The sequence below is a fragment of the Molossus molossus genome, unplaced genomic scaffold (genome assembly GCF_014108415.1).
Source record: "Molossus molossus isolate mMolMol1 unplaced genomic scaffold, mMolMol1.p scaffold_m16_p_18, whole genome shotgun sequence".
Taxonomy (NCBI): Eukaryota; Metazoa; Chordata; class Mammalia; order Chiroptera; family Molossidae; genus Molossus; species Molossus molossus.
Window position 1 is genome coordinate 51,367,078 of NW_023425353.1, and position 16,786 is coordinate 51,383,863.

The window sequence follows — 16,786 nt, forward strand, 5'->3', positions numbered from 1 at the left end:
ATCCTAAGGGAAATGGAGGTGTTTGCATTGAGAGGCCTCTAATTCCCAGATTCTCTGCCCAATAGAAACACTTAATAGTCTGTACTGACATTTTAAAGCTTGAGAAAGGTAATGTATCATTGTGTACTTCATTCTGGTTATTTCCTGCCAGCAGAGAGCACTAAGACATGGGCCCCTCGAGCTGAAAGAGGTACATAGTTAGAGACATATGTATCTAATGTCTATGCCAAACTAATGACACAGTGATTTTCAGAAGTGAATTGGGACTATTGCTTCGATTTCAAGGGCCATGCTACAAAGTGTTTGTCTTGTATTCTTATCTCTAAATAATCTAGTATAGATAATGGTGAATTTCAACGTTTGAGAATAAACATTCAGTCTGCGTAAAAGATACATCTTTATAAAGTTAATATCTTAGATAGCTTCTCTTTCAAAAAATAGCTTTGATGTACTTCTGATGCACCTAAACATTTGCGCTACCACTGCCACAGGCTGTGTTTTCAGACTGGCTCAGGGACCACTGAAATATTAGCTACCCCTTTGCTGGCAAAACATCAGAGTGACTAGTCAGTCGTTACAGTTTCACCGAACCGCTGGCTCCCAGATCTTACCTTGTCTCAGAGTCACGCAGCAGGTTCCTTAAAATGCAGCAAGAAGACTGGGCCCCACTGCCAGAGTTTCTGATTCAGTAGGTATGAGGCGGGGCTAAGAATCCACATTTTAAACAAGTTCTCAGGTGATGCTCATGCTGCTAGTCTAGGGGCCTCACTTTGAGAACCTCTGCTTTAAACTATTAATTTGTATGTTCTTTAAAGAGCAGTGAAAGCTTAGATTCCAGGCACCACATGGTACTAACTAAACTCTCTACAACTCCTTGTCCTGGTGACCATCCTTGAGAAAATCCGTGTTCACTTCCTCTTTTATAGAAACAGTGGTGCCCAGGCAGCTAGAGTCATTAACACTATTCGTTCAGCATCTTGGTTTGGCTGGGCCTGGATGGGGCGTGTTTTCTATTTCTCATCAGAAGGTTGTAATTGCCTTTGTGTCCCCAGACGCCCTGGATCTGTAACCTTTCCCAGCGCAGAACCTGTGCCCCTGGGGGACCAAAAGCCACAGCTACATGTCTCTACCCAGTAGGTCTATCTCGTCCAGGAGGAAGTCCATGTCTTCCCGGCTCACTTGAGGGCTGATCACCACCTGGCGGAAGAAGTTGACCTTCCCCCGGTGGGGCTGATAGCCCAGCATCAGGCTTCCCTTCTTCATCATCCTCTCCTTAATGGCTGGGGCCACCTGCACGGGTGGAGAGGACGAGTGAAGGTGAAAGACCAGAACACCACGGCATTACGATTCATCTAACCCAGTCATCGGACATTTACTGGGTAGCCACTGGGTGGATCCCATTCCCATGTGCACAACAAGGTCCACATTAATAAGAATCCGTTGAGAACTTACAACATACGAGGACTGATTTAGTGCTTTAACTCTATGAATTCATTTGATCTTCATAATAACCCCATGAGGGAGACACTACTACTAATGTGCACATTTATAGATACGGAAACTGAGGTGCATAATTACATAAATAGCCTGAGGTCCCACATTCAGCAGATGGCAGGACCGAGCCCATACTCCGAAACCTACGTCATCATGCAATTCTGCCTCATTAAAATCAAATCAGGTGTCCTCAGGGGTCACAGTCTCAAAAGTGTCAAATGGTACATTCCCAAATTTGAACTAAAAAAAATTCCAGTTCAAGCATCTTGAATAAAAAAATAAATAAAATAGTCATAGATGAGGAAAAACCCCCCACAAAATAACAGCCTTGCATTGATAGTTTACCAAGAAAAACACTAATACAGGTAGTATGTGCAGGTCTATTTTGAAGACTAAGAGTTAATTAGTTTATTTATTAATAGGACATATGTGAAAAATAAACACTCTGTTATTAAGAGGTGTAAAGTTACAAATAAATTAGGAAGCTCATATTTTACAGATTTCTACCTAACATGAGAAGAATGAGCCCTGAAAATCCAAACACACAAATTTCTCTAAAAGTTTAATGTTTGAAGGAATTAGTCCAATTTAAGAACCACATGAGAAAATGAGCCCATTCTCAAATGAGCAGTGTGACCACCCAAGAACGAGCTTATAAACTTAAAATAGTGAAGTTAATTTTTGAAACACCAACTTAAAAACATTAAGAATGCATTCTTACTGGATTGGAAATGCAAGCAAAGGGTTTCCCCTCTTCATTTTATTTTAACCCTGTGAACATTTTTTAGCGTGTCCTATTGGATATGTGGGAAGGGAACATAATGAGTTTCTGCCTTCATTTTCTCAGAAAGATGAGACTTAGCTAATCGAGAAGGGAGGGATGCAAACATAAATAATACCAGGCACAATGGGCTTTAAAATTCCGTAGGTGACAGGTGTACATGTCAGTTCCCATGAGCCTCTCTCTGAGTGTGACCACCCCACACCTCTCCAGCTTTAAGCATACCTGTTTGTCAGATAATCCCCTGAAGACATCAAAACTGCTTCATTTGACACGCGACATCATCTTGATCTATTCAATGCTGATGGGAAAACTAAGGATTTTCGACCTTTGGATTTTAGACTAAGGATTTTAGGCCATGGAGCCTTCTCAAGGGATGTTCAAGGGTAATTTTAAATAAGTACATTATTCCTCATGTATTAATTTTAGAACATAAATCTTACAGAACATGGACTATACTATGCCTATGACAGCAAACACAAACACCTCTTAAGTACACTCATGTTGTCATTCTAACAAAAGATTGGAGCTCCCTTAGTCTAATGGGACCTAACAATATATATGAACATAAAAGAAAAAAAAAGTAAAAAAGATGAAGTCAGCCCTGGCCAGGTTGGTTCAGCAGTTAGAGCGTTGGTCCGCAGACCGGAGAAGCCCGGGTTAGGTTCTCCCTCTTGCTATATCTGAAGACAAATGCAAAAAAGTCCTTGGGTGAGGATAAAAAAAAAAGAAAAAGAAAAAGAAAAGAAAAGAAAGATGAAGTCAGAGAAAAAATGTGAACCATCATATTCTATAAATATCTAGAAATGTGTCACAAATTTTATTCTGAGCTTTTCAGAGATTAGAAAATCGGGGTTAAGTGAAGCACCTCCCATCTCTCTGCAAAACTGAGTGAGAAATGTTCAGTGGAAGCTGGAAGCGGACGCTAGTGGGAAGCACTGCAGTGGTCGGGCTCATCTGTCAGAAACCCTTGATTCTGAACGCTCCAAGCATCAACTGAGTTTTCTTCCAAAGCTCTTCATGCAAGTATCATTTGTTCTTAGAATTATAAAATCTAGTGCAATTATATGTAAGCAAATGAAAGGTTACTACAAAAAGAGAATGTCTTCCATGTAAACTAAGTTGAAACCCGGCCGGTGTGGCTCAGTGCATTGAGCATCCTCAGATGGACTGAGAGGTCCCTGTTCTGTTCCTGGTCCAGGCACATGCCCAGGTTGCAGGCTCAATCCCCAGTAGGGGGCGTGCAGGAGGCAGCCCATCAATAGTTCTCTCTCACATCAATGTGTCTATCTCTCTCTCCCTTCCTCTCTCTCTAAAAAAATCAATAAAAACATTAAAAAAAAAAACCTATTTGAAGTATTTGGGAAGACCAGGGGGACTGCTAAACACAGCTGCAAGTCGAGTGTGGTAAGAGCCCTGTAAAAGCTTTGAAACGCTACGGTGAGAGTCCGGACTGAGTCTGCAGCCAGATGGCTCCGGGGGCTGCGCACTCACACGGCCCAAGCGGGCTGCGCTGGGTGTCCGATCCCCAAGGCGGGGTCTGTGCAGAACAGTGCGGGCTCTCGTCACCAGACCTCCGCTCAGGGAAAGCCTCACTTGCTTTTGGAAAGCACTTGGAAGTCTTCAGAGTTGGGGGGAAAGCCCCTTTCCATCAGAAGGTGGAGAAATAAAGGCACAGCGGTGTGTTTTAAGTTAAACTGCCCGAGTGAGGTACGCATCACATGTTCTCCTAGGGCGCTTTGCTTTAACTGACCAGTCGTTATCCCCTTGGGTAGGAGGGTTTCGGATGTGGATGTGAATGGGTGCATGTGTGTGCACACAGGTGTGTATGCACATGAGTGTGGGCACAGCCACATGTAATTTAAACATCTAACCCATCAGTTGTCATTCACTGCTCTTAAAATCCTCGTTTTTGGTCACAGAGCAATGTAGAATTGTGGTGTGACTTAGGCCAATAACAGGCATATTTATTTATTTATTTATTTATTTATTTATTTATTTATTTATTTATTTCCTCACCCAAGGACATTTTTGCATTCATCTTCAGATAGAGTGAGGGGGGGGGGAGGGAGGAAGAGAGAGAGAGAAACATCGATGTAAGAGAGACACAAGACTGGCTGCCACCCACACGACGCCAACAGGGGCTGGGGACAAATTGCAACTGAGGTACATGCCCTTAGCAGGAACCGAACCCGGGTCTCTCTGGTCCGCAGGCCAATGCTCCAACCGCTGAGCCAAACCGGCCAGGGCGAGGCACATTTATTTTTAATTTCAAGAACAAAAGGCCTCTTGATGTAAAATGAAGAGAGGGGAGAAAAACAATGGTGACCAATACCAGGAAGAGCTGGTTCACCAGGGATGAATGTCTGGCCGGGAAAATCAGACACTATCAATTTTAGAGTTTACAGATCGTGGTTCTGTAGATTTTGGGGGAGGAGGGATTTCCTTCATATTCCTCTCCATCCTCCTCTACATATCCAGGCTATAACTGGCCCTGGCTTGTAGCCAATTTTAATTTTAAAACAGGCACGTTCTTGGCTCAATGCTAATTTGCATTGTCTATACTGTTTATTTTTCAGTACCTCTCTTCTTCCCCTCAAATGATATTTTATGCCTTACCTTTGGGGAGCATAGACTGTGATTCCAACTCATCAATGTGCCAGAGGCTCCCATGAGGCAATCGTCAAAATAAATGTTTGGATTGCATTTCTTGTAAGCAAACCAAAAATATTTTCTAATGTGAGCAAGAAAGGTTACAGCAAGATGGCCCCTCAATATTTCCACACAAAAGTATTTTTGATCTTTCAGTTCTTGCTCTTGGGAAAGGCATAAGAATATTCTTCCATGGCAAAACAATGGAGAAAGAACCAAACTTCTCAGCCAAATTTTGTCCCTGACTTTCAAAAATGATAAATAGATGACTCAATATCTACATGAGTTGGGGAACCAATTAAGTAAAGTTTTGACAATACCACAAATTTATGTATGGATGCACGAATATAAGATGAATTCCTAGAGGTAATTACTCCTAGGCAAGAGGCGAAGGCCTTCTTTGTCCGTGAATACTCCCTGGGGAAGACAGCACCAGCGACACCACGGCCGGTATTCATTGTCTCTGTCACAAATTATAATTGTAGCAGTAGTAGAGGTTGTTGTTAACAAATATCGTACCCGCTCCTTACAATCTGCAATCAGCCTTCACGCGTCTGATTTCCGGGAACTCAAACTAAAGCTTACTTGAAAGGAACTCATGTTTTTGCAATGTAGGGACCAAGAATATTCTCATTAACAGTCAGTTTATCACCTTCACACTTAAAACGATATCAACCCTTTCCTATTTATCAAGCTCCGGGCACCACTCAGTGCCGGGTAACTGGGATATTCTCTTTTGCTGATCACAGCCCAGAAATAGCCCTAATCCAACAGGATGGAATATTCACAGGGGAAGGAAAATATGCACAGACTAAATGTAAGTATCCAAAGAGAGTCCCTAAATGGAGCATGCATGGAGGAAAGCAATTTGGCAGGAATGAGATTGCTTTCCGGCTCTCAATTATTTTACTGCTGGTTTTCCTTCAAATTGTAAATCAAGTTCTTTTCTCATGCCTCAGTGCACTGGTCCCTGCATCTTAAGTGGAGGAAGATCTTGACATTTCTATCTGGTTGCACAGGAACTTAATTGACATGTTTCTGTAGGACTGCTGGTTTTTCCCCCTTAATAATGCTCCAGCAATGATTTAGTCATTTAAACAGAATTTTGTTGTCACACCCATGCAGCACAAAATAGCATTTGATATTTAAAAGTTGCTTAAACCCAAGGGAAAAAAGAATAATTAAAACATCCTCTCATTCTGGCCAAATATAGTAATTTGATGACAAGTAACTGACTAGGAACCATAATTTCTTTTTTTTTTTTTAATTAAGAAAAAAAAGTTTTAAATCCTCACCCAAGGATATTTTTCCCATTAATTTTTAGAGAGCTTGAAAGGGAGGGAGTGAAGGAAGGTGGGGGGAGAGAAAGAGAGAGAGAGAGAGAGAGAAAGAAAGAGAGAGACATCGGTTGGTTGCCTCCCTGCACATGCCGGATCTGGACCTGGGTATTGAACTTGCAACCCAGGTATGTGCCCTTGACTTGGAATTGAACCCATGACCCTTTGGTCTGCTGGCCGATGCTCTAACCATTGAACCACACTGGCCAGGGCCATAATCACCTCTTTATTAAAATAAAATTGTCATGTCCATAAAATGACATTTCTTTTGAAAAATGTGTTATATATTTAATGTTAACAGCAACATATTTTTTTAAATACATAAAGTATTTCTCAAACTCTCTCTGAGGAAGTTTATTTTTTCCAATGCATTCCATGCAGTTTTGTGAAACACCATAAAAGTAAATTACTAAATAAAATTGAATTATTGAATAAAAATAAAAAAGACAAAAAAAAAATCCTAATTTTGTTCTTTTTTTAAAAACATGTTTTCTTTATTGATTTTAGAGAGAGAGGAAGGGAAAGGGAGAGAGAGAGAGAAACATTCGTGAGAGAGAACACTGACCGGAGCGTCCTCTTGGTGCATGGGTCGAGGCTCAACCACTGAGCCACACCAGCCTGGCCCCAATTTTGTTCTTTTATTTTAAACGTCAACAGTAAAGTTACTCTGTTATAAAAGTTTCTAAACAGTAACTCAAGTTCCATGCTTTTCTTTTTGCACACTGCTGTCACTAGGTTCGCGGATCTGCAGAGGCAGGGGCCCACCCAGGGAGGACGGCTTCTCTCTCCTGTGACTCCTGGCTCCTGCGCATGTGTATCGTGTGAGTCATGAATCTTATGTTGCATACTCACCAGCATGGTCTTCATTCCACTTTGAATGGGCTTTTGTATCCTACTGTGCCACGATGCTGTAGTTTACCTAGACATTTCCCAATGGTTAAGTCTTGGAGCTTCTTCAGGTATGATGGCATTTCAGTGAAACCATGGACCCAATCATGAAACCTCTACATCAGTTCTATCTCTAGTCCAAGAATTATAAATGGTTCAAAATGTCCTAGACTTCAGAATCTTTCTTTCTTTCTTTTTTTTCCTTTATTTATTTTAGAGAGAGAGGAAGTGAGAGGGAGAGAGAGATAGAAACATCGATGGGGGGGAACATCAACTGGCCGCCTCCTGCATGTCTCCTACTGGGGATTGGGCCCACAACCTGGGCATGTGTCCTGACTGGGAATCGAACCAGCGAACTCTTGGTGCATGGGTGAATGCTCAACCACTGAGCCACACTGGCCAGACAAGACTTTAGAATCCTTATACAACTTTTCCCATCATTTGCTAATAGGGCAAAATAGTCACATTTATCACCTGTTAATATGGAGCAGCATAGTAACCAAGGAGGCTGAGAATACAAATCTATACTTAAAAAAGGTGATCATTTTGCAGCAAATCTAGGCAGAAAGACCCCCATAAGTTTCCACTGTGACTCTAGACAGCAATACCATTCAGAGTTTCTAAAAAATCCAGAGAGATTTGTATTTTTCCAAATTCTCCCCCAAACTCCAGATTTGAGAGTTGTCTTCTCCATTTCAGTTTAATTAATCTACATTCCGTTTTCTCTAAGGAAGCAATGATTCTTTGAGGAGGCTAAACTAATCACTGCAAATCATGTGGGTAGAGCGTGAGGTGAGTAGGCAGAGTGAAAACTGAAGAATAAATTATGAGAGTTGTAGTGTAGTCAACGTTTTTCCCTAAGAGTATATTACACGATGGAGAGTTGTATTAAATGTGGAAAATTATCTATGATATTTTTAATCTATATAAAAAGTCAATTATAAGATTTATTAATTTTCTTATATCTACACTAAACTTTATACATATTTTCCCTCTTCTGTATTCTCCAAGACAGAGTTTATAGCTATACCAAAGCTATTCATTCTACTACATGGTTAAGCAAAAGAGACACGGGGAAAGCAAGGCAGTGAGGGCTAATTCAGCTGCTATTCTTGAATGTTAGTTGTTCTGGATCTGGGGTGACAAACTTAATTTTTCTGTAAAGCACCAAATAATTAATGTTTTAGGCTTTATAAGTCATATCATTTCTGTTGCAAATACTCACCTCTGCCATTGAGCATGAAAGCAGCCCTAGGCAATATATTAACAAATGAGCATGACTGAGTTCCAATAAAGCTTTATTTAGGGACAATGAAATGTAATATCATGATTCTCATATGTCATAAAATGTTCTACTGCTTTTGATTATTTTCCAACCACTTAAAAATGTTAAGGTCATTCATAGCTCCTAGGCTGTATACAAATGGATGATAAGACAGATTTGGCTTTGGACATCATATACTGACTCCCTGGTCAAAATGGAAAAATGCATTATGATGTGTAAAATGTACCCTTTCAAAGGAAAGAGCACATAGGAATTATGTTCATGGGGCTTCTTTCATAAATTCTACCTTGAGCCGAGACATGACAAAGGTCTTCTGGACCTCCTTCTCCAGTTGAGCATGAACCCAGAACCATAGATGAGTGAGCAGGGTTGCCACTGTGGCTTTCTCCCAACACTGTTATTCTTGACCAATCACACAAAAAAAGTAACTTGCTTTATGCTTTCTTCACAAATAATCTGGGTTCCTAATAGGCACCATCCTCCATGTTAACTTGAGGTGCGCATTGTCCTGAGTAGAATATTAAATATAGCTCATGGAAAGAGTTGGCATCAAATGTTCACATTTTGTACCTGGCAACCAACCAACACTGTTTCTGAGACTTGTAACCAGCTACATAACTCCTTTCCCCAGTAAGAGATTTTTTTTATTTTGGTAAAGTTTGGGGACATCTCAGATTTTATGAGGCCAGATAGAGACGCAATGTGGGTCAAGGCCATATACAGCATCAAGGGCCAGAACATGAATGGAAGAATACCAGCCAAAGAAAACAATTAGCATGCCTAAATCATTCCAAGAACCGGAATGGGCTTCCCATGTTCTCCCCTTCTTCTGAGAAGGGCACAGTGGCAGACAAGGAGGAAAAGAATAATTCTCCCTGTCTTGGAAAACTAAGGAGACAGTTCGTGCAAGCTGAAGGCCAATTAGCACCTGAGAAAAGTTACCCTGGAGAGAATGCCCATTTCTGCAGATACAGATAATTGGAGGTGTAAGAAAGGATACAATTTCTTTCTTTGTTCATTAATTTCTCTGATATTTATCTCTATCAATAAAGCATCATGATGGTCCTTTCATGAGCTAGTGAATGGAAGGTCATCAGAACAACCCTGGTGGTTCACAAAGTCTAAACACAAATTTACATCTGTTTGCCTTTTAGCATCAAGTTGTAAAGAAAGTACATTCTCCAGTGCAAAGGTGTATTTGGTTAATATCTGACTATGAAAGGGCTCAGGGATATGTCACCTATAGGGACTCCCTAAAACCTAAATGAACACTTTTTCTTTGAACCACATATCTGGGTTTCCTCTACTGTAAAGAACAACGGGCTCTTCTGTTCCACATGCGACTCACGAGTAGAGAGTTGAAATTGGTTTTGAATCCAGCTAAATCTATATCCTCCAGTTTGTAACCTCTGTCTTACCCAGGGTGCTTGTTGCTAAATGAACAACTGGTGGAAGAAAACATTCCTTATAGTCTAAAATACTATAGTCCGCCCTGACTGGTTTGGCTCAGCAGTTAGAGCGTCGCCCCCAGACCAGAGAGTCCCAGGTTCAGGTCCCGCTAAGGGCACGTACCTCGGTTGCAGTTTGTCCCCGTCCCTGGTTGGGGTTGTGTGGGTGGCAACAAGTCGATGTGTCTCTCTCACATCAATGTTTCTCTCTGTTCCTCCATCTCTCCCTCCCATCCTATCTGAAGATAAATGCAAAAATGTCCTCGGGTGGGGATAATAATAATAATAACAACAACAATAATAAATGAAATACTACAGCCCAAAGGAGAAAGTGATTTTTTAAAGTCTTATATAAAAAGTACTTTGTGGTAATGGTTAGCTTTACATCTTTCAAATGTAGTAAATGGAATCTCTCACTTGATACCAAAGAAGCAGGTATTACCTCACAACACAGAAATCTTTCTTTGCTTTGTATTTCCAAATACATTTGAGCAATTGGTCTCTTGCCCCAAATGTGATTGTCCATACACATTTAGAATAGACATTTGCCCTCCCGACACAATTTGCTTTTGTCTGAAATTGTTCTGAGTTCAGAGCCCTGAACAGCAAAACTGTGGGCTCCGCCTGACCACACAGGCCGTTCCGTCTGCCATCAGGGAAGAAACCACGACCTTCCAGAACACTGCTAGAGCACCCAGCGCGTCTGGCAACACAGAGGGGAACACTGTAGCCTTCGTAAGCTTGTGTCCAGGTACCGCCTAACTCTCTCTCTGCTTTTGTTTCTTCTTCCTCAGTTAGTCTCGGGTAAAATGATCCGATTTCCCTGTAATTTCATCATTATGTATTTGCCTTTTGAAATAGGAAATAGCTCAAGACTGCTTTGTTGGTAATTATTTGATAGGAGCTGTAGAGGCTGATTCGGCCACTGCTCCGTGCAGAAGGGTGCGCACTGTACAGTTGAATGCATTGCCTTCTGGGGCAATTATCTGTTGATACAGAATTTGGAATATTTTCTTAAAAATCGCAAATCAAGTAAAAGTATTGAATATGTTACGTCTCTTACATTTTTTAAGTAAATACTTTGACCACATATAGCCTTAATAACAAAAGAGATGCAAAAGTTTACAGCAACTTTACCCCAAACAACACCAATGCCCTTCAAGCACTGAATGGATAAATAAATGGTAGTACACCTCTACCTTGGAATACTACTCTCCTCAATAAGAAGGAGTAAACTACTGAGGCCACATGGATGAATCTCCAGTAGATTATGCTGAAGCCCGACTCAAAAAGGCGACGAACCATACGATTTCATTTATGTGGAATTCTAGAAAAGGCAAAACCACGTAGATGAAGAACAGATCAGAGGGTGCCAGGGTTTGGAGTTGGAGGGGAGGGGTTGACTACAAAGAGGCAGCCCGAGAAACTGTTTAGAAGTGATGGAAGGGTACAGTGTGATACTGTAGTGGTGGATTCGTGACCGCTGTACTGTAAATTCTGTCTAAAGAAGGGCCTTTACCTGATTTTTCTTTATATCCCTTAGGGTCTAACATAAAGCCAGTCGCTAATGTGATGTACTTGTCAGCGCTCATAGAACTGTACACCTTCAGAGGTGAAGTTTACTTGTACATACATTTTAAAAGGAATTGATTTAAAAAACAAAGAGGTTCTGAGAGGACAGGTAGCTATAGAAGATGAGATGAATCACTTGATCTCCCAGTGCTCTGGTTTGCTTATCTCTAGGCCGGAGGCCATAATCACAACAGTATGTTACCTCTTCACAAGATTGACACAATATGGACTATGATACTGTAGGTGCAGCAAGTAATGCTCTGAACAAGCAGATAGGGCATGATGGATGAATATTCTCATTCAAGAAGAGACAAGAGCACAAACTCGCGAAAGAAAATGGAGCTTTGAGTTGGGATGTTCAGACAAAACATTTAAATTCTCCGCAGGTGTGAAATGAGAAGAGTCATGTCGACCACTATCTTAGATGCAAAGGATGACAGTATCTGGATACGGTGGCATTTGACACTTTCTTCACGGTGGGCAGTGTGGACTCGTGGAAACTGGCTCAAAGCTTTTTGGAGGCTCTACAGCCTATCAGATCAAACATTCAAACACATGCACCATACTTATTAGATCCAGTTCCCATACAATTATAGAAGATTTCAGTTGAGTTGTGGTAGCTAAGCTAGCATTATCTTTCATTATGTTTGATTTTGCCATATGTTGGAGTCGTTTTTAAAAGCTAGCAAATATTTCTCTATTTCCCTATTCAATTCCTATGCCCCCCACGCTCTGCTTATTTTGCTGATGTCTAAATAGACTAGCTCAGTTCACACTGGGGCCCTAACATCCAGTTTTCTCAGGACAGCCTCAATGTATACCTGTGATGATCAATAGAACCCCTTTTCCCTGTTGTAGATTAGTTTTGATGCTGCTATATAGTATAGACTATCCATGAATATACCAACAGACCGGGGACCCAATTCCTGAGAGTCTAAGTGACTTTGGGCAAATATTTAATGCCTCTGGGACTCACATTCCTCTTCTGTGAAGGACTGATAATCCCCTGTAGGGTTGTCATGTGGACTCAGTGAAAGAGTATATATAGATGCACCAGGCACAGGATTTGGCACCTGCTAGGCACTCGATAATATGAACTCATATTATTAATTTTTTAAAATGAATTTGTTCTTAATCAATTTACATTCACACCTAGTCTTTTACTACACTACTTCATGTTATCTCTTGAGACATGAGCATTTGAAAGTGTTGTGAAAATATGACTTGTAATTTATTGCTTCTCCCCAAAACATCTAGACTGTATTTATTTTTTTATTTTTATTTATTTTTTAATCCTCACCCAAGGACATTTTTCCATTTTTTTGTACAGATAGAGTGGGAGGGAGAGAGAGGAAGGGAGAGAGACAGAAACATCGACGTGAAGGGACTCATTGAGTGGCTGCCACCCGCACGACCAACCAGGGCCGGGGACAAACTGCAACCGAAGTACGTGCCCTTAGCGGGAACAGAACCCGGGTCTCTCCGGACCGCAGGCCAATGCTCTAACCGCTGAGCCAAACCGGCCAGGGCTAGACTGTATTTAAATAATTCGGAGATGTTGCATGTGCCACTTCTGTATTAATCTATTCAAGCTCCAAGTTGTTTCCAACACTGACAAAGTAAATTTTTTTCCTTTTTGAAGTAAGGCAACTGTTAGTCATCTTGGCGGTTTGGTTGGGGGCAGGGCGCTGGGGGCTGGGGGCGAGGAGGGAAGTTTCCACGGAAATGTATCGTGGGAAGGGATGCTTCCATCGTATTCTAGAAATTTCTATGTGTTGTATAGTTTTGTAAGGTAAGTGTAAGTATTTTTCAGGATACAGAAATAGTTTATAAGTTAAAACTTACTTCTTTGGACACGTGAAAAGGTCATAAATCAAAAAGGTCATTTGTCCCATATTCATGAGCTTGTGTCCAAAATCGGACAGTTTCCTTGTCCTGTCCTGTCACTTACATTTTTATCAAAGGGACATTGAAGAGCAGTATTAGGTGCTTCCCCAGTGTGCCTGCAGGTATAGATCCCCTGAGCAACTGGATTTGAACCCCAATGAGATAGGCTCAGTGGTCTATACATTTAGAAGGCTCCTCACGTTTTGTTACCATGATGCAAATTTAGGAGCAGGAAGAAGGACAGTCTCTTAACGAGGACTTTGAAAGAGGCTGTGGTGGGGTGGGAGGTGAGAGGTGTTTTAGACAGAAAAAATAATTTTCAGAGAGGATAGGGATGGAGATTGGAACTCTCCCCTTCTCAAATTGCTTATGTCAATTCCACAGTGAAATAAACCAGTGACCTTCAAAGAAGTTGCAGGGCCAACTTTTCTGCTAATCGTAAAACCTGATCAAGTGTTCAAAAACACTTAACCATGGCTCAGGAAGCAAAAAAAGTCTTTTGTTTTGATTGCTTAAAGAATCCATTTGCTTCTTTCAATATATTTTCTGCTATTCCTGAACTGTCAGATTCTCCCCTTACTCCTTTGCACAGCCTTCACCCACTTCCCCGATAACTGTTCCCTATAATTTAGAGGTGAGCTGCATTGGTAAAAGTCTCCCAAGCTTAAATTATGTAAAATTGGTGGTCTATAGCCCATGAAATCACATGCAACTAAGAGATCATTTCAGCTTGGCAAAACATGGAGAAGTAGGCTGCACTTTGGACATACCTCATCTCAAATATAGATTTTTAGCCTTATTTTCCTCCAGAAGTTTCTGAAAATCAGACGTGCACACAAAGAAAAGTGCTTCAACCTCAGAGAACTTCCCCATTTTACGCTTTCCAAAGGCGAGGAGCAAAGCCACAAAAATAAAGTTTCAGATCCAAGCAAGACTAAAGAGCACAGCCTCACATTGGGTGTTTACAACACAGAAATGACGATGACAGCAATTCCAATAACCCTAATGTCAGTCATATATTCAAGGCTGCTGAAACGAACAGTTATAAAAATAAACCAAACTGAACCGAAAGCTTTAGCTGAAGAATGGACACAATAAACGGTTTCCACACTCTATAAAGCAAAAATTTAATACCCAATTGTGTCACAGCGACCATCAGAGCTCATAGCTCCTCACTAACTGTCGTGGGCCAACTCCCAAATTTCAGCCCGTGCAGGGAGATCCCCATATTGTTCCTTAAAATGACAAGCTATGTGGAAATTTGCAGCCATGGGTGGTGGTGGCTCTCCAGGGGCACGTGGAAAGGAGTCTAAGCATCTTGAGTTGTTGCAATGACTTCAGTGTGCTATTCACATTGATGTCTGAAGGTCAAAGGTACCAAATGCAGGGACACCTCCTACACTGTGTCTTGACCCCCTGGATCGTTTCAGTGTCTCTTGTGAGTTATTCCTGTTGTGTGGTCCAGAGCAGACCACTAAACTGACGGGTGAGCAATGTACACGGGATCCTCAGAGACAGAGAGTACTGTTTTGTTGTTTCCCATAGATTCTTCAGTTGTTGTTTCATTTTTATTTTTTCCACCTTGACTGAGGTATGATTGACCGGTAAAAACTATATACATTTACAGTGTACAACATGATGGTCCAATAGGTGCATACGTTGTACAATGATTCCGCAAAGATTCTTATTTTTAATTTTTTTATTAATTTATTTTTGTTACAGATGTTTCTCCTTTGTCTCCCATTGACACCTTCCTCCTGATCCGCCCCCCAGCCCCGTCCCCAGCATTATTGTCTCTGTCCACGGTTACACATACATGCATATACGTTCTGTGGTTTATCTCTTCCCTCCCTCACCCCCCACTTCTGAGGTTTGTCAGCCGTAACACATTCAAAGAGTATCTCTCAGTCTGAGAGGAGGAAAGGGGACAGCCTCGGGTTTCTCTAGGTCCTCTGGGCAGTGGTCCGATATTTCCAAACGCTGCATCTGGCCGTTTGTGCAGCGACACAGCGTGGAGGCCCTCAGGTGGCCCGGCCCTGCTGCCGACTCCGGGATGGACCAGGTCCCCTAGTTCGGCCACCCAGATGCTACTCCCACACTTCCCCACACACCCAGCGACACAAGCGTTCCAAAGAGGATGCCATTTCTGATTCCTTTTCGCACAGGTCTTCCCAGGGTAACTTTCCCAGAGAATCCGAATCCCTTGCGGTTTTTGGCACCGGGTGATCAGCAAGCCCAGCCCGGTCTTTGGACTCCTTGCACGCCAACAAGCCTGTAGCAGCCAAGGAGGCTGTTTGGAGCACACGTGCAAAGGCCCAGGTGCTGCTCAGGCACAGATGAGGGAGGTGGTCCCGGGGCTGGCACAGCAATCATTTTAAAGCACCGAACCTGCATATCAGGCTTGGGAGGCTAGCGTCCTGAGTAGCAGAACGATTGGTTTTGATAGCAGATTCCGGGGCCGGAGCAGCCAGGGAGTAAGAAGGAAGGGACCCCAGGGTGTATGCTGTGCTGTCCTGGCAGACACCTAGCTCTGCACAGCCTGGGAAGGCATCTGCATTAGGCCTCAGTGAGGTGCCCACCAGCTTGAACCCACCCTCCTGCCACCACCTACTTGCACACACCCACCTGCATCCTGGTCTCGTTTACAGTTTTTTTGCACTGATTGTTTGCTTCTAGAGTAAACTGAAGTTCAAGTTGTCGTTTTGAGCTTTGGGGTTGAATGCAGATTCTCGGTGTCCATCCAACAGTTAGCTGCATACACAGGACCTACACCCACTTCTCCCTGTGGCTTTTCTTTAAATCCCTATTTCCAGTGGTTTTCCTATCATTCCACTGCACTTCTTCGTTCAGCTCTCGTGCATCCTGACACCTGGTGTTTCCACCTCGGGAAAACCTGGACGTCTAGTCACGGGTCTCATGGAGCTGGCTTTATGACTATTTTCTTAACTGAATCAAAGAGAGCTACTATGAGGATATTTAAAACAATTCTTGTTCTCGTACTAGTCATAAAAATATTGAGAAAATGTGAATAGGCATTAGGCGTTCCTCACTGGAATTGGTATAAATGCTTTATAAAGAGTTTTTTACAATGTATGCTGCGAACACAAAGCAACAGCTTTTTCTTTTTTCTTTCTTGATTTTAGAGAGAGAAGAAAGGAGAGGCAGAGAGAGATAGAAACATCAATAAGAGAGAACATCGACTGGCTGCCTCCTGCATGCCCCCCACTGGGGATCGGGCCCACAACCTGGGCATGTGCCCTGACCCGGAATCGAACTGGTGACCTCTTGGTGCATGGGTCGACGCTCAACCACTGAGCTATACTGGTTGGGCGAAGCAACAGTTTTTAAATTTGCGCATGTCGAGCAAATTCACAAAAGTGAATTATATATTCTGCCTCTGGAACTCACTCAACACTGTTTTACCTACTGTCTAAATTGGGGG

General features: G+C 42.1%; 1 protein-coding gene across 1 annotated transcript in view; it reads right to left on the reverse strand.

Moving 5' to 3' along the window:
• Positions 1-299: 299 nt before the first annotated feature.
• The window catches only part of GADL1 (glutamate decarboxylase like 1), a 160,591-nt gene continuing 144,104 nt past the window's right edge, over positions 300-16,786 (reverse strand). Inside the window, exon 15 of the mRNA XM_036266891.1 lies at positions 300-1,290. Within this exon, the coding sequence (XP_036122784.1) occupies positions 1,117-1,290 (174 nt within the window). The 3' untranslated portion in view covers positions 300-1,116. The remainder of the gene's footprint in view (positions 1,291-16,786) is intronic.